This window comes from Vipera ursinii (genome assembly GCF_947247035.1).
Source record: "Vipera ursinii genome assembly, chromosome: 2".
NCBI lineage: Eukaryota > Metazoa > Chordata > Lepidosauria > Squamata > Viperidae > Vipera > Vipera ursinii.
In genome coordinates this window covers 143,290,341-143,313,728 of record NC_139513.1, presented here as the reverse complement: position 1 = coordinate 143,313,728, position 23,388 = coordinate 143,290,341, and the positions used below count along the sequence as shown (strand labels likewise).

General features: G+C 43.9%; 1 protein-coding gene across 1 annotated transcript in view; it reads right to left on the bottom strand.

Annotated features, from left to right (window-relative positions):
- ANKFN1 (ankyrin repeat and fibronectin type III domain containing 1) overlaps positions 1-23,388 on the bottom strand; it is a gene marked incomplete at its 3' end in the record, with an annotated part of 133,031 nt that overhangs the window by 33,123 nt on the left and 76,520 nt on the right. The window contains exons 8-11 of the mRNA XM_083353610.1: positions 23,265-23,364; positions 17,475-17,607; positions 14,587-14,703; positions 9,553-9,768 (exon numbers count right to left, since the gene is read on the bottom strand). Coding sequence (XP_083209736.1) covers positions 9,553-9,768; positions 14,587-14,703; positions 17,475-17,607; positions 23,265-23,364 — 566 coding nt within the window. The remainder of the gene's footprint in view (positions 1-9,552; positions 9,769-14,586; positions 14,704-17,474; positions 17,608-23,264; positions 23,365-23,388) is intronic.

Genomic DNA, 23,388 nt, shown 5'->3' with positions numbered 1-23,388 from the left:
CCGGTAACGATACGGCCCCCTGTCTATCCGCCTGCTGCCTTTCCCCGTCGTGGGAATTGATAATCCCACGACCCGCTCATGAGCCCCGGCGACAACGCCACCCCGTTCTCCCCCCGTGCCATCAGACCCAAGGCTGGTCTGAACCATGGTAGATCGGCCACCCCCCATAGCCAAACCACCGCTATCTCCCACCCCGCTCCCTAACCTTATAAAAAAATTTGGATAAAAAAATAATCAGAGGCTTCCTAGAATTACATGGATAGCCCCTGCCCCTGCCCAGCCATCTCTCAGAGACTCAAAACTCGGGCCCGTCATCAAGGTCATCAACATTTAAGGAGGCAGGTCGCACCCAGGAGAGGGGGGCACCCCTGAGGGCGTACAAACGCGTACTCGTATATTGCCGCATAAGTATAAAAGTCCAAACAGTCCAGGATAGGCATCCCTAGTTGTCCATGGGAGGATTGAACATGACAGAAACCTGGATCCACCCAACTTCACTGCCACTCAGTTGGGTGGCCCCCAAGACAGGCCGCAGCCCGTTCTCTCACAACGGGTAGAGGCTCCGTTCCTGGGGGTGGACCAGATATCCTCTGGGTAGGCAAACCCATAGAGCTCCCACCTCTATGTGGTTGCAGATGGAAAAGTCCAGCCACTCTCCCACCGTGGCCGATACCCAGGTATGTCGAAAGTCCAAAGGGAGAGGGGAGAGGATAGGTAGGCAGATGGTAAAAAGTGTGTCCAAGGCAAGGAGGATAGGCAGGCCAGAGTAAAAGTAGTCTAAATCACCGGCGTCACTGCAAAAGCAGTCCAAAGATGATACATGATGCAGGAGCCCCATGTCGTCCTTGCTCCAGTAAGATGACTCCCAGTCGTCTTCTTCGCCAGCCAAGCGGTCCGAAGACACCGTCGCCATAAGAGGCGGCCTGAAGCAAGAGAATAGGTCCACCATCGTCGCCAAGGTGAGTAATAATAGTCACCCTCTCCACCGCCAAAACGGCCCGAGGGCGACACCACCACCAAAGCGGACCAAGGCGGCTTGGGGCCACATGGAAGTCCCGCCGCCGGCGAAAAGATCAAAAGCCCAAAGGCACCAGAGTCAGCAGCCGGCCCCCGCGAACGGGGCGACAGTCTCAGAACGCCGGCACAAACAAAAATGGCCCTAAAGCCAGCTGATGAATCCCCGAGCGTCCGGAACATATCATCGTCCCTGTCACCACCAAAGCCGGGCCGCCGCCGCCATCGCCACCACCGCCGAGCGCGGCCCAAAAAAATCGTCATGCAGGCTGCTACTCGCGCCAAGGCCGACGCCCACGCCGTCGCCGCCATCTTCACCGCCGCCGACCGGACAGCCCAGCGGACCTCACGAGCGCACCCCTCACCGACAGGCATCGTCGTGCAGGCTACTACTCGCGCCAAGGCCGACGCCCACGCCGTCGCCGCCATCTTCACCGCCGCCGACCGGACAGCCCAGCGGACCTCACGGGCGCACCCCTCACCAACAGGCATCCTCCCCAGCAGCTCGAGCCGGTCCGAGAACAAGCAAAGTGGCCCGGACGGCCCGAAAGCGGCGGGGAGCGCCGCGCCAGACACAAGCAGCCCGAACGCTCCAGAGAAAGCAAGAAACGGCGGGAGGAAACAGCTGGTAGGTAGCAGGGCCAGCAGCCGGCAGCCGGTCGTTCAAACAGCTCAAATCCGCTGCTGGCTTCAACAGCCTCCGCGTTGTCACACTGCCCCACAACAAACCCCAATCCCATCCCAGCAAGCCATAAGGCTTGTGAGGGGCTCCCAGGGGACGCCTATCAGCTGGAGCTCGCGGAGCTCAGCCGAGCGCGTCCTCCATCTTGAGCTGCTTTCAAAAGAAAGTTTTAAGAAATGATTTATTAGTTCAGTTGTGAGGCAATATTACCATCATCTCCAACCCCTTCGATGCCCATTTCGTTGCTAAATCTATAGTATGTTGGAGCTGCCTCCCCTACCTGCAAAAATCTGTGCCACACACAGCCAGCAGCTGTGTGCGGCTGGAGCAAGCGGTGGGCCAAATTGAGGCCCTCCAATATTATCCTCACCGATTTCCAAAACGCCCCAGTAAAAATCAAGGGGGAATCCACCCTTTCTGTGGGGTTTAAGAGTTTCCAAGGGCACTTGGATATTCTCGTGGTCGAGGGCTGGAGGACTAGTCTAATCGGGTTAGACTGGTTTGAGGCACTAGGCATAGTAATCTCAGGCATCCACAGGACCCAGGGAAACAGCATTGAAGCCGTCTGCAAAGCGCTTGCAGACGTATTCAATGACAAATTAGGCAGGTACACCGGGCCCCCCATCTCTTTTAAACTGAACCCCAGCATCCTACTCATTAGGATCAAACCCTGGCAAGTCCCCTTTGCTCTCAAACATAAGATAGAGAGAGAGCTTGACAAACTAGTTGAACAGGGGGTCCTACAGCCGGTAGAAGGGGGAGAGTGGGAGACCTCTATAGTCACCCCCCTCAAGTCTAACTGGGAAGTAAGAATCTGCACTGATTATAAGTGCACGTTAAATCGGGCCCTTAATCAGCATGCTTACCTGGTCCCAACAGTCAGCCACATTCTCTCTTCCCTCCAAGGCGGTGCCATCTTTGCAAAGCTGGATCTCGTGCAGGCGTACTAGCAGCTGCCGGTTACCAGGGAGATGGCAGACGCCCAAACAATAGTCACGCACAGGTGAGCTTTCAGAGTGAACCGATTGCAATTTGGTGTCAGTGTAGCTCCAGGAATCTTCCAAGAAGTAATGGAGCGGACACTAAAGGGCATCCAAGGGGTCTGCCCTTATTTTGATGACGTCCTCATTGCAGGGGACACAGAAGAAATGTTGGCAGAGAGACTGAAGGCAGTTCTAGGTAGGTTTCGCGCTGCAGGTCTCAAATTAAAAAGAGACAAGTGCAGCATTGGGGTTGCAACCACAGAATTTTTAGGTTTTAAAATAGATGCCAATGGGATTCACCCTGCAGAATCCAAAGTAAGGGCAATAAAAATGGCCCCCACTCCCAAGAACAAGGCAGAACTGCAAGCCTTCCTTGGGCTGTTAAATTTTTACCACACTTTCCTTCCCCACAAGGCAGTGATAGCTGAGCCTTTGCACAGGCTCTTAGACAAGAAAGCTGCATGGAGCTGGACCACTGTCCACGAAAAAAGCTTCCAAAACTTAAAGGATTTACTATCCAACAAGTCAACGGTCACACACTTCATAGAATCAAAGCCCATCTGCATCACTTGCGATGCTTCACCCTATGGAGTGGGCGCAGTACTGAGCCATCTAGAGGGGAATGGGGAACAGGTGCCCATCGCATACTACTCCAGAACATTTTCAGGGGCAGAAAGGAATTACACCCAGATTGACAAGGAGGCCCTGGCAATAGTGGCTGGGGTCAAAAAATTCCATGACTACCTCTATGACAGGGAATTCACAATATTCGCTGATCATAAGCCGCTACTAGGGTTGTTCACCACGGACAAGCAAACCCCCCAAATCCTATCCCCAAGGATGCTCAGGTGGTCCATATTCTTATCAGCATACACCTTTAAACTGGTTCACAAACCAGGGAAAGAAATGGGCCATGCAGATGGGTTAAATAGGCTACCCCTGGCAAACACAGAACCCGATCTGGTGCCGGCTGCACAGATATTGGCCATCCAAGAGCTACCCGAATACCCCATACATGCAAGGGACATAGCTGCTGAGACAACATCAGATAGAATCCTGAGCAGGGTCCAGTCTTGGGAACTCACGGGGTGGCAAGAGAAGAGCCCAGGCCCAGAATTCCAGGCTTACTTCACAAGAAGGCAGGAACTGTCTGCCCATAAGGGGTGCCTGTTGTGGGGAAGCAGGGTCATCATTCCAGAGAAACTGAGGGACAGAGTCATAAAATCCATACACGAGGGGCACCCAGGCATAGTGCGGATGAAGGCGTTACCTAGGAGCTACCTGTGGTGGCCAGGCCTAGACAAGGCAATAGAGGAACAGATACACGGGTGCTACGCCTGTCAAAAGTCCAGGCCAGAACTACCCCATGCACCTGTCCACAAATGGGAGGAAACACACGTACCCTGGTCCAGGGTCCACATAGATTACGCTGGCCCTTTCCAAGGACAGCTCTTCCTAGTGGTGGTAGACAGTCACTTCAAGTGGCTAGAGGCAGTGCCAGTCACTAATATGACCACGGCCAAAACAATCCAAGTGCTCAGGGGGCTCTTTGCCACGCATGGTCTCCCTGACGTTTTGGTATCGGATAACGGGCCTCAATTTACCCCTGCTGAATTTCAGGCATTCACGAAAGCCAACTTGATTAGACACGTCACATCCGCGCCCTTCCACCCATCGACTAATGGACAAGCAGAGCGCATGGTGCAAACGACCAAGGACGCATTGACCAAGGACACCACACCATGCACAGCCACGGGGAAGAGCCCGGCTGAACTTCGTTGGGGCAGACACCTCATCACCAAACTGGACAGGCTATACCCTGACAGAGTGGCTGCAGAGACAGAGCAACCCAAACCCCCAAGGGAACTACATGCAGGTGACTTGGTTTGGGCTAGGAACTACAGTCCGGGACATGTGTGGATTCCGGGGGTGGTGGTTGACAGAACCGGCCCCTTATCCTACATTGTAGGGGTGGAGGGGGGGCCATCAGATCAGACGACACATAGACCAAGTCAGGAAATGGGTTCCTGAAAGGTCACAGAACAACCAACCGGAGGACCACCCTTCATTGGCCACAAATCCTCACTTCCAACCCTACCAACAGACAACAGGTCCTGAGCCTGAGGAGGACCTCATGGACCCAGAGTCATTCCCAGAGAGCTCTGTCCATCCCAGACAACAAGCCCAGAGCTAGCACGACAACCCAGTCACTGGGTTAAACTCTGGGGTGGGTCCACCAGAAACGCCCAGCCTGGATGTAACCACTGACTCTGCTGTCCAGGACAGGGGGGAGCCCCTAAGACGGTCATCCCAGACTCATAGGCCACCTGCCTATCTCGCCGACTATGTGCAGTCATGAGGGCAGGCAGAAGGGCATGGTACCACGACGTGTCATTGTCAAGCATGTTGTTACTGTATTGAAGTATTGTTGTTGTTGTTCACTGTATCAAAATCATTGTTCATTCTTTTAGGGAGAAGGGGTGTTATGTATGGGTTTAAAGAGGCACCATAAGCATAGCCAATACCACCAGGTGGCGCTGTACCAAAACTGCTGTGGCTGGGATAAGCTTTCGGCAGGAAACAGAGGTTTAAACTAATTGGTTGGGTATGTACCTGGCCAGGTTTAAACTGATTGGTTGGGTGGGTACCTGGCCAGGTATATGAAGGGTACAGGTAACCCCTATTCCCCAACTCTGTTCTCACACCAATAAAGAGCTGCTGTGCCGAACTCTGCTGCCTGCATCCTTCCTGCGTTCCTAAACCCACTATTCAACACCCATCTTAAGCCATGCCCATGTCAAGTTGTTATCACATTTTCCTTCAATGTTTTTCAAATGTTGTCCATGCAAAGCTTTGGTTTTCCATCTATTTAATCTATCATCCAGCCGTTTTTCCTTATATTCTGCCTTTGTTTCTGTTATTTTGATAATGCTCCTTGTTTTCACAGCCTGCAGCAATTTTTCTGTACTTTGATTCACATAGTGATTCAAACTTCATTTTTCTTCTTCTACAGTTTGGTGGATTTGCAGTAGCCCTCTGCCCCCTATTCTTCTTGGCAGGTACAATCTGTCGATGTCACTTCATGGATGTAGAGCATGGTGCATGTTCAAATGTTTATGCGTTTTCCGGTCTAGGTGTTCCAATTCAGTCACATTTTTATTATTATTACTATTATTACTATTATTATTATTATTATTATTATTATTATTATTATTATTATTATTATTATTGCTTTTGTTATTGTTATGGTTATTATTATTATTATTGTTGTTGTTGTTATCATTATTAATCAGTGCACAGCCAGCCAGATGTTCAGACTGGATTTGGCATTTTTGTCTACCTATCCAGTCCTTACCAAGGACCTGGGATAGGCAGATGTGGATGTTTGATGGTATTATAGATATCGTTGCAGGATGGAAGCAGTTTCTAATAAAGCCGCCTTTTGCAATTGACTAATGGAGAATTTGTCAATGCCAATGGTGTTCAAGTGGTGCTCCAGTTGTTTTGGGATTGCACCCAGGCGCCTATTACTATTGGTATTGTACTACCCTTGCTTGTCTTTGCCACAGTCTTTCTATTTCTATTTGTAGGTCTTTGTATTATGTTCTCCAGTTCTTTCTTGTATTATTATTATTATTATTATTATTATTATTATTATTATTATTATTATTATTATTATTATTATTATTATTATTCACAGTTAACATGATTTGTAGTAGTTATAGCAGCAGCAGAAGTACTCTTTTGTTCCCCAAGTCCCATGCTTTGTTTCTTTTATCTATAAATTTTATTAAAATTTTAAAAAAGAAAATATAAATTAACACAAACTAATACAGAAGAAAACAAAAAAAGAGAAAAAGGTGCAGAAATAATCCAATCCATACTCAATTCTTGAAGACTGCCTAGATAAGTCCCTGTAGTTTCCTTGCCAAGGTTTTTATGAAGTGATTTGCCTTTGCCTGCTTCCCAGAGCTGACCAAGAGTGACAGGCCCAAAGTCACCCAGTCTGTTTTCATGCCTAAGACAGGACTGGAACTCAGTCTCCTGGTTTCTAGCCTGATGCCGGCAACCTTGGCTCTTTTATGACTCGTGGACTTCAACTCCCAGAATTCCTGAGCCATAATGGCTCATCTTGGAAACCTCTCCCTTTCCCCTCAGCATGGCTTGTTCAGGAATTCTGGGAGTTGAAGTCCACGAGTCATAAAAGAGCCATGGTTGCCTACCCCTGCCTTAATCCATTATTCCAAACTGGCTCTCCATTGGAGCCAAGGGAGGGAGTTATGGACAGAAGCTACTGTGCAGAAAGTGGCTTCAGTATATGCATAACTAGTTCCCTATTTGTACGTTCATTTGTAGGCTAAATAAATTCACTGGCAGTTTCCCAGCAGTGACTGCAACAGCAAAAGGGATCTGCTAAGGCAGGGGTGTCAAACTAAATTTCATTGAGGGCCGCATCAGCATTGCAGTTGCCCTCAGGGGGCCAGGTGGGTGTGGCCTGGGTGGGTGTGGCCTATTGGGTGGGCGTGGCTAGATTGCATATGGCCTACTGGGTGGGCGTGGCCAGCTCTACATCGTTGGCATCAAGGGTGCCTATGGGGGCCTGGGCAGGAGTGGGACAGATCTGAGGGTCTCTGGCAGAAGGAGGGTCTCTGGGCCAGGGCCAAGGCAGTGGGGGCCGTTCCCTCACTGTTTCCAGGATGGCTTCACGGGCCGCATGAAACCACTTTGCGGGCCGGATCCGGCCCCCGGGCCTTGTGTTTGACGCGTCTGTGCTAAGGTATTCGTAAAGAACGCCTCACCTCATTTTAGCCCGGCATTTGGAACTGGAAATATTCCTAATCCTAACTTGTTCTAAATGGGAATGAAAGCATTGGAAATAAGAGTTGGAAGATCTAAAGCCAATCTCCCTCCCACATCAGGAGGCTATTACTGACAGTCTCTTAGTAGAATTCATTTATCCTATCTTTTGTTTCTTTGCTAATATTCTCTATTATCAGTAATCGAGAGATGGATCCAAGCATTTAAAATGGAAAGAAAAAGAGGGGGGTGGGGGAAAACAGAATTGGAATTAAATATTTTTTAAAAAAATTGTGGTATGAATATGGAGAGGTCTCTGGAGGCCAAGTAACTGCAGGAAAAGGGTTATGGCGTCATGGCGTGTCAGTTGGACCGTTATATAAATTTACTAAACAAAGAAACAGAGAAACAAAGAAAGAAATGTAAATGTTACTAACAGATAAAATGTGAGCAATCTGGAGAAAAGAGAGTTCGTGTGATTTTCTAACTGTTCCTTTAAAAAAAAATTGTTGCTTCAGAATGTAACCTAAAAGTGAATTTGGCAGATTTTGCCAAGGGATTTCAAAAGACAGAGTAGGGAGTGGAGGCAGAAAATTAAAGGTGTCAGTGGCTGTCAGAATAAGCTTCCGGTGTTAAACATGCCATGCGACAGGAGTGGCTGTGCTTCCCGAAGCTGGGATTTGTCTCTTCTCAGCAAAAAGGGATACAAAGGCTCTCCTGCTCAGGGTCTAAAATCCAAATGTTATTAGTATTTTTTTTTCCAGGTAGAGAAGAAAATTTGCAGTATCCCTTAACTGCTGGTCATTGTGTCAGAAGTGTAATTTCCAGGGGCATTGAATTTTCAACACCTCGCGACTGACTGATCATAAGGAGGCAGTGGGGTGCGGATGGCAAGTTAAAAAAAGTGGTTTCTCTCTGTCTATCACTGTTTGTTTCTTGTTTTTAACAAACTGCTAATCTGAGGCCGCTTCTTTCTTTTTTTCTTCCTTGGGCGCACATCCTCAGAACACATGTTTCCCAACTCTGACTCCAATAGGATGCAGTCATCCAAGTGCTGGGCTTTGTTTTATCTTATCATGGATTTAGTAGTTCTAAAACTTGCTCCACCAATCCTTGCTTAGGAGAGATGCCCGATCTCAGCAATGCGGACATATAATGAGAACACTTCAACCTCAAGTCGTTTCTGGCAATACAGCACTTTAAAAATAAATTTTGAAGGTCTTCCTGAGTTTGAAATGGAATATATATATATGTAGATTATGCTGAGGCTGACAACATTTGTCAATTTTTTTGTGGGTAAGATGTCCTACACATTTTGGCACCCCGGGTGAAAAGCAAATACCATCTTTTCCCCGGGTGCTGGTGCCCTCCAAAACTGGAGCACTAGTTTTGTTTAGTTTCCTGACATTAATTATCTTTTGAGTGACCTTAATTTTATTGTCTTAATTACTGTTTTGCAGTATTTTTTAATCATTTTTAAAATTTCCATAAGATATCATAAATATTTTAAACAGATTTCTGAGTCACTTAATTGGGTTTGTTTATTAGATGTAGATCCTTCTTCCTCAAAGAAGCATATACTATGCTTCCTCTTATTTTCCCCAGTAAGACTCTGTGAAATAGGCTGGGCTGGGAGTGACAGAGTGTCTGGACCCATTACGCTTCCATGGGTGAAGGTGGGCTTGGACTGGTATTTCCTATTTCAAGTAAATGACTAACCATGATACCAGTCTGGTTCTCATAAGGATTTCATTTCATGCTTTCAATTTTAGAGAGAACTATGCATGGTTAATTTGGTTTGGATGCAGGATGGGGACAGTCTTTTGGGCTAGGAAGCCATAATCAAGCAGTCAACCAAATAAATAAAGTTTAGTTAATTCTCCATTTTTAATTGAACCGATTTCCAGTATTCATGCCTCCTGACTAAGGGACAGATTGGAACAACCCAACAAATATGTCCTTTGAATATCTAACATATGGTGCCTGGCAAGCTACAACTGAGTCCCCAGAAGCTTATCAGAAGGAATGTTTGCTTATTTGTTGAAATTTGACACGTGTGGAGAAAAAGAGGGTTACCTGGATTGTAATAAGCAAGATGTCTAATGCCGTTGGCTCCTCAGGTGTCGAAAGCGATTTTCTCTGGCTTTGTAGCTTAGATATCTGCATCCATTTGCCATTAAAAAAGGAATAGAGGTTCTCCACTTCTCTAATTGTCACTATGATAACATTGCCATGACGGTCTTTGATTGGTTCATAATAGATCTGGCCCAGGTTGTGTGTACCTAACAGGTTCTGTGGTTGAAGAGGGAAGAGTTGAAAACTACAAAATGCACAATTATTGACTTATTTTCACAGGTCATAATGCACATTTTTGAATAGCAGAATAGCTTTCAACAGCTGTTCAATGGAAATAAAAACAGCATAACCAGACAAGCCCTTCAAATGATCATTAGTTTAATGTTGAGGCTTTCTTGTTTCAACAAGGTGTTAAATCCCAAGCCAGGGTCACAATTATCACAAAGAGGAGACCCAACAGTTCTGTTCGTTTCAAATTGATGATGTCTGTACTATCTTTATATCAACAGAATTAAGCATATATTAACAAAATAGAATATGTTGGATTGAGCACTGAGATGAACTTGCCAAATAATAATTTTACAGTATTACATTGTAGTGAATCTAGCCACCGCTCCATTTAGCTCAGCATAACCCGTTCTAACAAGTAGCAGCAGTGCCTGGGGCAGATTCCTAATGCTACCATTATCTGAGATGTTTGCAACTGGATCCTGGGACCTTCTGTGAGGAAATATGGGTTTCTACCACTGAGATGGACTCTTTTCTATGGCATTAAATAGAAAATGATGGAAAAGTTCTATACAGCTCTACTGCTGCTCAGGGCTTTTTTTGTAAAAGAAAAAGGTGCCGGAACTCATACATGTCATACAATCTGCCTTGCCTACCCTACAAGGTTCCATCCAAAAAAAGGTGCCGGAACTCCATTCTGAGCGTTCTATGAGAAAAAAAGCCCTGCTGCTGCTAATCAATTGACAAAAGGAAGGAATGTCACAAAATGGTCTGCATAAAACTATAAAATCCTATAATGACAACATTCCCAGGGAGTTTGAATGGAAATGGATCACATTCATAGGCTTAGATCTCTTCTAACAGATGGGAACTTGAGCATTTTCTTCACAGCAAAGAGAATTAATCCAACATGGTGATTATGTACAATTTGAAATGCATCCCTTACTAGGACATAAGAAAATTTCTGTTAGGACAGCTGGGTAGAATATGGATGTATGGTTTATACCAATATTCCCCATCCTGGTGATCTCCAGATGTGACGGAAATTCCTATAATGTCCATGCTAGTCACATATTACGAGAGCTCCTGTACTAGCACACCTGGAGGACTCTAGACTTAGGACAAGTCTTCCAATTCTGTAAGCTTGGTTCACCTGTTAGCCTCTGAATTAGTCTCTATGGATACATTGCTGGACTTGAGATCACAAGCACTGATGGAGCTGTTTATATGCAGCTCTCTCTCTCTTTCTAAATCCAATCTTCATTTTGAAGGACATAAAGCCTTCTTGGAACTGCTGAAAGGACTGTGTTGTAGACTGGAGATAGATGATGTCGTCTCCCTCCCCCTCTGTTGAGAGAGGGCTGTTCAACTTTGATTCAATTTTCAAATTTTCCTTTCAGCAGTTCTAAGAAGGCTCCACACCCATTTGCACCACTCTGGTGACCCTGAGAACACAGACAAACCTCCAAGTGGCCTCAGCAGCTCTCTAAAAGAATGCAAATGACCGGCTGTCTGCAAGGAATATAAATCCTTCCAATTCCCCACCATCTGGTCAGAGCTGAAGAAGCTTTTTGGATGAGAAGCGAAATGTCTTCAAAGAAAAACAAGAAAGTCCAGTTGCCTCTTGAAAAAGCACCTTTGGGACAACCATGACCTGGATAGACTGAGAATCTCCATAGATTGTATAATTTCTAGATCAACAAGCATCCCTGCAGAGCTCAGTGGCATCACAACAGAATGATGACAACTTATTAAAAGGCCGTGGACCATCTTGGAAGGAAAATTGGTGCCCTTTCTGACTGTTCTTTGGGATCCCCACTACAGTCCTTCTGGGACATCTATAATTTATATTTGCTTTTTTTTGACATAAATATTTGACCCAGATTTTTTTTTTTGCAGCAGCAGCAGCAGTTACCACGTTTAGGATTATCTCAGCATCTTTATAAAATATGACAATTGCATCTCATGAAGGTTTGTGCAGGACCATTTCATGACAGAACATTCAGGCCAAATCTTGAAAGAACATGACTGCTCCCAGCACTGGGATTAAGCTTTTCTAGATCACCTCTTGATTATAGTTTAGCTTTTTCATACTCTTTAGTAACTCACCTAGGGCTGAGGACCAGTGTTTGTTTCCTGAAGAGATGCCCAGATGTCTCAAAGAAAAATCCCTAGCATTTTAAATATGCTCATGACTCTGGAAGTTTTCAAAAGGTCTACAGTATGCAAGTAATGGTGGTGGTGGGGGGGCAGGAATGATTTAAAAGGCAAAACTGAATTGACAATGTGGCACATTGTTCATTATGAAAGCAGAGGGGCTGTACATTAACCTTAATGACATTCTCATTTGATAGATAAAGCCACCCTGAGCAGACTGTATCTGCACTTAGCAGACTACTATTTACCTCTGAGCGGCATTATTAAGATTGTTTATAACCAAAGCACTCAGAACAGCCAGCACACTGGCTGCCATTTAGAAGTGGCTTTAAGTAGCTATTTTAGCTTTAGGCATCCCCGTCCAAGGCACACAGTAGGCATTCTGTATCCTTATGGGCCCTCTGCTCTTTTGCTGCCTGTACAGATTTGCTTAGAGTCAGATAGACTTGATTTTATTTTTATTTATTTATTTTAATCACTCAGAGATTGCTTAGCATGCTCTCTGCCCAGGAGGGCAGGAATGCAAAAAAAAAACCAAAAAACCAACCCCCCCCACCCAACCCACAAGGCTTGTAAGTCAGACCGGTTATTCAGCTAGACATGTCCACCTATGTTACCAAGAAGCATGTGAAATTCAGAGTCAGGTTTCTAGGGAGTTTATTTTTCACACAATGGAGAGCACATTTGGCATTTAGCTTTCTAATCTGCCTGGCAAGTTGACTTTGCTTGTCGGAAGGTCACAAAAGGGGATCACGTGACCTCGGGATACTGCCGCCGTTGTAAATACATGCCAGTTGCCAAGCGTCTGAATTTTGATCGCATGACCATGGGGATGGTGCAATGGTTGTGTGAAAAATGGTCATGTGTCACTTTCTTCAGTGCTGTTGTAACTCTGAATGGTTGCTAAATGAATGATTGTATATTGAGGACTACCTGTAACGTGGTCAAACCACTGTGTACTCCCCCCCACATCAACTGCTCCACATCTTTTGTCAGGTACTAGAGGAGGCAAAAAAAAAAATGAATAGATCCCTAAACCATGCAGGAATAATTGATTGAAGTATATCACCAGCGTAGCTCCTCTGTGGTTGGAGTAGACAGACCAGGAAGTGATGAGCAAAAGTAATGGGGAAACGTTGCCAACTGCCTATTAATAAAGCATGCTCACAGTTTATACCAATGAGCAAGTCTGATCTGGAAGTGATTTTGTTTGTGTTATAGGAAACAGAATTAGCATTTTTTTGGCTTGCTGTTGCTCATTTCAGGTCTAACTAATTTCATAATACAGCCGTTTTTTTATTTGGTCAGCCAGTTGTGAACCCTTGCTTGACCTGTCTCAGACTGAGATTTGGGATGCAACTACTCTGTTTCCTGTGTATTAATTGTAAATAACCACTATCAAAAAAGAAGAAGTATTTTTACTCCTGCTCATCTATCCTTAAAATACTTAGGATGTACTTAGGATGTACATATGTTGTATATAGTACTGTATGTTTTAAATGTTTGTTATGTATGTGTACACTTTGAGAGGAAGCAACTAAATTTCATTTTTAATGTGTGCCATTGTGCCCACAGGAAAAAAAATGACAATAAAGGTTATCTAATAAGGTTTTCTGAGTTTGGTGACCACAGCCAGCCTCTCTCAAGTTACTTCCCCCAAGTAAGTTGAAGTTCAAGCTGCAATTTCCAAATTTCCTTTTAGCTGATGAGGAAGTTCACGGGTATATATATATATATATATATATATATATATATATATATATATGTTTTCGTAGATTCTCGCGGGTGTCTGTATGTGTAGATCTAGAGTCTCGGGTTTCTTCCCGCGTTCCTTTCATCTTCAGAAAGTTGTGGCGACGTTTCGACGAAATCCCATCCGTCATCATCAGGCCGGAGTGTTCCTCGCATTGCTCCTGGAAGCAGCAGGAGGAACACTCCGGCCTGATGATGACGGATGGGATTTCGTCGAAACGTCGCCACAACTTTCTGAAGATGAAAGGAACGCGGGAAGAAACCCGAGACTCTAGATCTACATATATATATATATATATATATATATATGTATGTATGTATATATATGTGTGTGTATGTGTGTGTGTATGTATATATGTGTATATGTATATATGTGTATATATATTTTGTCTGAGATCCCACCAGAAGTGGTTATCCAAGGGGGAAAAAATGAGCAGATGCCCCAGAGATTGTTATCCCGTCACCTAATTAATTATCCAGGATGCTCTCTTGTTTGATGCTGGCCAGGATTTGCTGCCTAGAATGCTGCCAACACAATAATCAAGCATCTCCATCAGCTGTGTGACTGAGCAGGTTATTTGCTTTTTAAAAAAATCCTCTTGGGCAGGCGACTATTTATTTCCCATGTCACATTTAATTCTGCTCTCTCTGACGGTAGCTCTGGCTGGGCTCTCGAACCATGTTGCTGCTTGCCTACCTCACAGCACAGAATTCTCCTCTTAAGTTTAAGTTTAAGTTTATTAAATTTTTATACCGCCCTTCTCCCGAAGGACTCAGGGACACTCTTGAGGCCATGCCAGAAGGAAGTGCTAAAGGAAGGGGACAGCTGGCAGCTTTTTCCCTTGGAGGCCCTGCCCTTGCCGAGATGTGCCACGGAAAGTGGGCGCTATCACTCACCTGTAACTGGGCTGTTGCAGATAGCATTTTCTGCCTGGCTTGGAGTGCTGTGGAGGAGGACATAGAGACAGACATGTTCTGCCTCAGCCATCTGATCTCATCCCACATACAAGACAGCTGCAAAATACAGAGTACAATTGGCAGGGGACAGGAGTGGGGAGAGAAAAAGGCAGGAAAGGTGAATGAACGAATGTTATCTTTTGAAAAAGTAGCTGCTCTGGGTGGCGGTGTGTTGACTGAAGTTATTAAATGAGCAGAGTTGTGTTGCATCTAATCAGCATGCACACCATTTATCTCTCCTAATATACCTGTATGCCATTCTATGAAAATAATCAGTCTGGGGTCAAAGACAATATGGGGAGAGAAAGGGGGATGCATTTTTGCACCTGCCCCCTCTGACTTTTATTAAACATCCTGACCAATCTTAGGGATCTTCCCTTCCGATGACTTCAGTTAATTCCGATGCCAATCCAATGCCAATGCTTATCAGCATTAGTATTTTAAGAAATCCAAGATCCATTTTGTAGCCTTGCAAATGAATGGGAAGAAAGGGACTTGCCTGGATTTATTTAAACCCTGGATCCATTAAAACAGGTTTGTAGGGGTAACAAATAAACAAGGTTGGGTATGGTCTGGAATGGGTTTGAGCCAGTGACTCTTGAGGAAGTGGGTAGGCTCCTCTCTGCTAGAAGCACAACCACCTATTTGTTGGATCTGGCCTCTCCTGGGTCATAAAAGTGGCCGAGGAGGCATTCTGCAGTTGGACTCATGCTATGGTGTTTGGTCTCTGTGACAGAGGGACTGGTCCTTCTCCTACCTCTCCTCAACAGGCTCTTCTTTAACCCAATGGCTTTTTATAACTATTGTCCGGTCTTCATCTTTCCCATTTTTTATTCCCCCATACCCCAGATTTGGGGATCTTCCATCTCTGACCTTGGATGGGGTTGCACTTCCTTCATGAGTAGGGCACAACTTGGGGGGTCTTCCTGGATTCATTGCTACTGTTCAATGAGTAGGTGCCAGCTGTGGGCAGGAAGGCCTTTTAACAGCTTTCATCTGATATGTCAGTTATGCCCTTTCGTAGGTCAGAAAGCTCTTCAGAGAGTCGTTCATGCCCTGGTCATCTCCTCATGGCCTGACTACTGCAACGGACTGTTTGTGGGGGCTACCCTTGAACACTTCCCAGAAGCTTCAATTCATCCAGAATGTTTTGTGAGCTACAGTAGTCGCCCCTTTTCTTCCAAGGGGAACTGGTTGTAACCTATAAAGTGGTCATGTCTGGCTGAGGAATTCTGTGAGTTGAAGTCCACAAGTCATAAAAGGGCCAAGTTTGAAGACCCTTGGCCTAGGACCTGGTTACTGAGGGACATGTTTCTCACATGTCGCTTCCTGGCCAATTCTATCTTGCAGGGTTGGTACGCTCTGGATTCCTTCAATTAAACAATGCCATCTGTCGCCTGAAGCCCACCTTCTCTGCAGCAGCACCTGACCTCTTGGATGAGGTCCCACCAAAATCTGAGTGGCTCTCACCCTGCTAGTGTTTCTAAGAGCCTTGAAGTCTTGGCTTTTTGCCAAAGCCTTTGGCAAAGGTGAGTGAATCCCCCTTGGATTGTGTGGGTTGGTTTCCTTTTTTGTTCCTGTCTGGTTCTTGTCATCTTTATTCTTTTATTTCTGTCTCTTATTGTATTTTCTCTTTTAAATGTTCTTACTTGTGAACTGCCTGTAGTCATTGGGAGCCAGGTGGCATACAAATTTTAATTCTAATACCAGTTTCTAGAAATAGTTAGAGAAAAGTAGCATTGATACAAACAAGAGTCCGTTACCGACACAATACGAAACCCATGTGGAAATTGTGCTTAGCTACATACACATGCTATAATATCAACGGAGGATGGGTTTGCTTCCAACCTGCTTCTGTTTTATTATTCAATTGGAAACAAGTTTTGCAGCATCCGCCCTTTCCTGACACACAGATTTATCAGTTACCCTTGGAACCATCCTCAGTAATTTAAGGTCTCCCTCTGGTACTCAGCACAGAACCCCCAAATTCTCCTCTTTTGCACTGTAGCTTTTTTTTCTTCCATGGCCTTACGACTAAATGAGACGCAACGTCACTATTAAATTCACCAGTTTAAAGGCACAATTCCTTTCGCTTGCACAGAAAGAAAAGAGGAATTTTAGACGATGCTGGGGTGAGCACATCCTCACAATTTGCTACCTGAAATGTGGGGTTTATTTGCAAACACGCTGTAATGTGAAATAAATGAATGTAGAATGTAGGACTTCCAAGAGATGTGTTCTAGATAGGGGGCGGGGTTCAATCCCTCCACTGTGTCTGCATGTTTTCTTTGCTCTATACAGTGGATGCTATTGCATGGTTTCTGTACAATTATATCACATTCAGATTTTATAAATGTGATGTTTACAACGTTCTGTAGCCATATTACCATATAAGCCTTCTAATCCTTCATCAATCTTTGGCCTCTAGATTTACAAAATACTTAGTTTAGTTGGCTACCAGAGTTCATCTTAAAATGCATTCATGGAAAATTGACTTACTGGTCATCCTCCCCATCCCTTCTGGACCCCCCTAGATGTCCTTTGGCCATCCAGATCTAAGTGATAGTTTAACATGTGGTCCTCCTACGTGACTATTGGTTATGATGGTTGGGGCTGATTGGATCTGGAGTCCAGCACCTGGAGGGTCACAGATTCCTTAACTCTGCTCTACATCCCGCAGGACTCACAACAGTATGTCCTCACACAACTCAGGCATGCATGTGGCTAAGAAGGGCTGTTTGTATATAAAGGAAAGCAGAGGGCAGGGACCAGCCCAGAAATACCCTCCTGCCTTCAACCAAGGGAGAAAATGGCAGGTTGTGACTTACCTTTGTGAACCAGAGAAAATCTTGCATAATAGAACTGGTGTGAGAATCATCAATTTCCACTATTGGTATGTGATCTTCATTGGTTACCAACATGTTGTCTTTGTAATAAAATATCACAGCTAAATAAAGCCCTCTGCATTGAAATAAATGAGAAGGAAAGAAGAGAACGATCAGGTATCTATTTCAAAAAAGACTGATTTGCATTCTGCAAAGCAAGAAGTCCTTACGTTCCTCTAAGCTGGCCTAGCACTTGATTGAAACAATAGAATTCAACTCATTGCTCCCAAAAGGGAGAATTTCCTAGAAATCTCCTCACTTCAATATGAGCCAGCAGTGTGCTGCAGCTGCCAAAAAAGCCAACACAGTGCTAGGCTGCATTAACAGAGGGATAGAATCAAGATCACGTGAAGTACTAATACCACTTTACAATGCCTTGGTAAGGCCACACCTGGAATACTGCATCCAGTTTTGGTCACCACGATGTAAAAAAAGATGTTGAGACTCTAGAAAGGGTACAGAGAAGGGCAACAAAGATGATTAGGAGACTGGAGGCTAAAACATATAAAGAATGTTTGCTGGAATTGGGTATGTCTAGTTTAATGAAGAGAAGAGTGAGGGGTGATATGATAGCAGCGTTCCAATATCTCCGGGGCTGCCACAAAGAAAGGGAGTCAGGCCATTCTCCAAAGCACCTGAAGGCAGGACTAGAAGCAATGGATGGAAACTAGTCAAGGAGAGAAGCAACCTAGAACTAAGGAGAAACTTCCTGACAGTTCGAACAATTAATTAGTGGAACAACCTGCCTCCAGAAGTGGTGAGTGCTCCAACACTGGAAGTTTTTAAGAGGAGACTGGACAGCCATTTGCCTGAAATGGTATAGGGTTTCCTGCCTGAGCAGGGGGTTGGACTAGATGACCTCCAAGGTCCCTTCCAACTTACTGATGATGATGATGATGATGATGTTGTTATACATGTTAAACACTAGCAAGTCTGCAGAATATCTCTATAAATGCCTGAACTAACATTGGCTTCCTTGCATGGGCAAAGCTACTCAGAATATCATTTTCATCTGAATTATGTTTGGACAAGTAGTAGCAAAATATTTGGATTTGGAAATGACAAATCAACATGGATCATCAGATTCTGAGACCTAACTAGCCTCGTTTGGACTTGAAAGGGTAAAGGCTGGGTAGTAGGGAGACTTTTTTAAAAAAATCTGTAGACCATTGTTTTTCAACCTCACCAACTTTAATAGGTATGGACTTCAATTCCTGGCTGGAGAATTATGGGAGTTGAAGTCCACACATCTTCAAGTTGTCAAGTTTAAGGAAGACTGTTGTAGTCTAATCTGGGATGCTGAAAAAAACAACAGCAAACCACTGGTTTTGTTGCCAAGAAAACAACAGTATATGAATGAAGTCGTGAAGTTACCAGAAGTAAAGTTAAACTTGGAGACTTTATTTTTTATCAGTCAAATGTAAAAAAAAACCAACTTATCTTCTTATGCTAGTCATTTCCTTAAGTAAAATATTCCCTTAAATTTAGAATTATTTTTATTATTTTAAAATATTTTAAAACTGAATATCAGTCAATTATTGCATTAATTACCAATACTTTCATTAGTATGAATCACTTTCTTTTTCTACTTTTAAATTTGTTTTGCAATAATGGCAACAGTAATGTTTTTCTGGTTGCCTTCTAGCACCCATAGTTTTGTTTCTCCAGAAAATCTTGCATGTTGCTCCAGATTGTCTTAGAAAATCTAGCTGCCATCACAAATGCAGAACTCAGAAGGATGTCCAAAGAAGTTGTTACGGGACAAGAATACAGTCACTATAAAAACTGGCTACTTAAAATCAAGTCCAGAGCTCTCAGGTAAAAATAAAATCATAAGGTTGCAAATAATTGGGAAATAATGGCAAAATAGAAATGATAAAAAGCCATTCATTTGTTGCATCATTTGGTTTGAAATAAATGAAAGTTGAGGTAAACAGACCTGCTGGGTTAAATTTTCTTTTATTATAACCAGTGCTTTTTTTGTAAGAAAAAAGGTGCCAGAACTCACATCTTGTTAATCTTTTATTTACCTTTCATACGTAGTCAATCACTGTACACACATCCACACATGTCAATTGTGTAACGAAACATAACGGTCGCCGCCCCCAGTAAGCACTGATCACGTGACAACACGACCAATCACAAGCCGAGCAGTGCCACAAGCTGAGCAGCCAGACGAAGTACGCATGCATTGGACTCAACACACAAGCAGCCCGCATGCACCATTTTAATGATTTTGCCGCCGACCTGCTAACACTCGACAGGGCGATTCAAATCCACATGGACCAAATATCAAATTTTCTAAAGTTATTTTTAAAACTTGGAAAATCTATCAAAAAAAGGTGCCAGAACTCTGTTCTGGTGAGTTCTATGACAAAAAAAAAGCACTGATTATAACTCTCTCTTTGTTCTTGTTTTTCAAACTCCTGCTTCTAAGTGACACTTTCCATAAGTTTATTTAATAGGAACAGAGGCTGCAGGGTTAAATATAGAAACTTCTGCGTTGCCGAAGATTCTAGGAGATAGAGTGGTTTGGAGAATACAATCTCAGTTCACCTCAGGTGCTATCCACTCTGTTAAGCCTTATTGTTGAACTACTTTTATTCAGTGTGTCCAAAACCACATTTAAGTTGTCTTATGCTGTTTTTGAGGAATACTTGTCTCACATTTCTGATTTTTCCATTGTGGAATTTAACATTTAAGACTCCTATTGATGCCCTTCTGTGGTTCATCTGGAGCATCAGTGTAAAAACTCTCCTGTAAATGGTATTACAGTATTGCTATTTATAGCAAGATGATCCAGCATTGCAACCCCATGAATCAATAGGGTTACTTTGGATTTTGTCCAGGGTGATAGTCCATCACTTGGTCCAGCACTGTTGTATTCATTGCTTACACAAAAATCCAATCCCCTAACGTATTTATACTTACAACCGGTTATAAAGATTAATGAGCAGATTTACTTAACCGAATGATTACCAGAGCCTCTCTTTGGAAATAAATATAAAATACAAAGAAGATGAAAAGAATACTGCCGTTGATGAAAGAATGTATTGTCCAGGACCAAAGTTTTGAGATTCAGAAGATTAGGCAAGTTACCTTGGGACAAGGGACAGCTCAAATTATGACCATATTAACATCAGGTTTGCTAACTCAGAGTTATTTAAAAAGGTTTACTAGTGCGTGTTTAAAGCAAATTTGGATCTGACTCCATAAAATCAGTAATCTGCTTGCACAGAATGTGTGCCACTGGTTATGTTTTTGTGTAATAGACCTAATTCAGTGTTTCTCAACCTTGGCCACTTCAAGATGCGTGGACTTCAATTCCCAGAAGCCGGATGGGGAATTCTGGGAGTTGACATCCACCCATCTTAAATTAGGTGCCAGGGTTGAGAAACACTGACCTAATTGATTGGAGGAGAGGGAGAATCAGATATATTATGAAAGCTCCCTAATTCATACAAGTGACCCATTTAACAAACTTAGCTTTCACGTCATGAACTTGTTTACCAGACAGAGAATAAACTCTCCTCTCTTCTGAGACTAGGACAATATTCTAGAAAGGAACACACAAAAATCAGCTTCACTAGAAAATCCTTCCTCTGCCTCTCCTGTAGTTTTCACATGTCCACACTGGGTGTGGGGGGGAGAGCGGGAAGGGGCAGAAAGGAGTGGAGAGATGGCTCCAACTGTTCCCCTCCCCTGGCATACAATTCATCCCTTATTAGAGGGTAAAGGGTTAAGTCAGCCTTGCCTAATCTGGGGCTCTCCAAATACTTGAACAATTTCTATAAGCCTCCCAGCCAGCATGGGAGTTGACACCCAACCTCTCCCCGTACAGATTACTGTAATTGTCTTCCATCCAAACAACTATAGGCCCAAGTGGTGTAAAATAGAAACAAATTGGCTTCACGGTGAGAAATTAGATAGCAGAGTATGGCCTGCATTTTTTTCCTTCTTTCTTTCTAGATTGAACATGTAGTACAATCCTGTATAGCTTGTATTCAAAGGTACTTATTCCTGGTAAGCATGCCTTTGATTGGTTTTAGCGGCGGGGGGGTGGGGGCTAGCTTTGTCTGAGCTCAGCAGCTCAGCAGGGTGGGCCTAGTTAGTACTTGGATGGGAGATTATCAGGGCAGTTGCTTGGACTGGGAAATTTAAAAAGGTACCCAGGAAGGAGGCCGTGGCAAACCACTCTCATACTGTTACTGAGAATACAGCATGGACTTAGCCATCAAGTGTTAAACTGGACCCAAGGTCATCTTTACTTTCCTATGCATGGGGTTTTAGTTTGACTAAAAAGCTCCCTGAATTTATCAAGGAGACAAATTATTACCTGTGAAATTACAGGGTCTTATACTGCTGATAAGGATAAAGAAGCTGTTGAAACAAAGGATTGGACAAGTGAACAGGGTCACCAGAAAGCATGAATGCTTTTGAAGATTACTCTGAAGATCGGCTGCTGTTTAGAAGAGGCTCCTTGGCTGCTAGATTTAATCCTTTTTGTCACACCCAAACAACTTTTCCTTTCCTTTCCTTTCCTTTCCTTTCCTTTCCTTTCCTTTCCTTTCCTTTCCTTTCCTTTCCTTTCCTTTCCTTTCCTTTCCTTTCCTTTCCTTTCCTTTCCTTTCCTTTCCTTTCCTTTCCTTTCCTTTCCTCTCCTCTCCCCTCCCCTCCCCTCCCCTTCCTTTTTCCTTCTTCCTTTTCATCCCTACCCTATCCTACTCTATTCCCTTCGTCTCCTCTGCATCCAGTTCACTCTTTCATTTCTTTCCCTTTACAGGGACTTACTAAGTGTGCAGAGGTCTAGATCTAAGAGAAAATAAATAGGACGCTGAGCTTGTCGATCGGAAGGTCGGCAGTTTGGCGGGTCGAATCCCGAGTGCCACGTAACAGAGTGAGCGCCTGTTACTCGTCCCAGCTTCTGCCAACCTAGCAGTTCGAAAGCATGTAGAAATGCAAGTAGAAAAATAAGGGACCACTACGGTGGGAAGGTAACAGCGTTCCGTGCGCCTTTGGCATCTAGTCATGCCGGCCACATGACCATGGAGATGTCCTCGGACAAGCACTGGCTCTTCAGCTTTGAAACGGAGATGAGCACCGGCCCCTAGAGTCGGAAACAACTAGCACGCATGTGCGGGGGAAACTTTACCTTTACCTTTACACATAACACTTTTGGGGAGCACTTTAAAGCATCATCAATTTCTCCTGGCTTGGGCATATTTTGGAATCTGTTTTTGGCAAATATACATATCCAATCATCCATAACACATACATAGTTATTTACAAGTGTCCCATGCACATATTAATTGGGTGGGAGAGGAATCTCCAAGAGTGTTTCTTAGCTAGAAGTTGCACCCTTACATTGATAAGGTCAGAAGCTAGGTATTAGCCAGGATTTAGTTCTGTGTGCATTTGGGTTGGTTTTTTTTTGTCTTCTTTACCCTTATGTTTTGGGGGAGAACTGTACTGTATTGAATTAATGATCGTCTTTCCAGGTAAGAGGTTTTATACTGAAGAGACAGGAACTGCAATAGAAATGAAAGATAAATTTGAGGAAGGATCCTAATATATTTTAGCACATTTTTTTCAAATCCTGCTGTGGTTACTGTCTCAGCTTGTAGTGTTTTCCAAAATATTAAACAATTTCAGAGTACAGAATGCAGATTATGTAAGAGAGAGACTCCTGGGAGTTTCAAATATAGTACTGTGATTCTCTTAAATCAAACAAACCTTTTCAAAGTCTTCACAAACTTGTTTGAAGAATGGAACAAATGCTTCAGGCTTCTGGAGACGGACTGCTTGCGACCCGCATTCTGCAATTTAAAACTATCTAGAGAGTTTAAGGAAAGAAAAC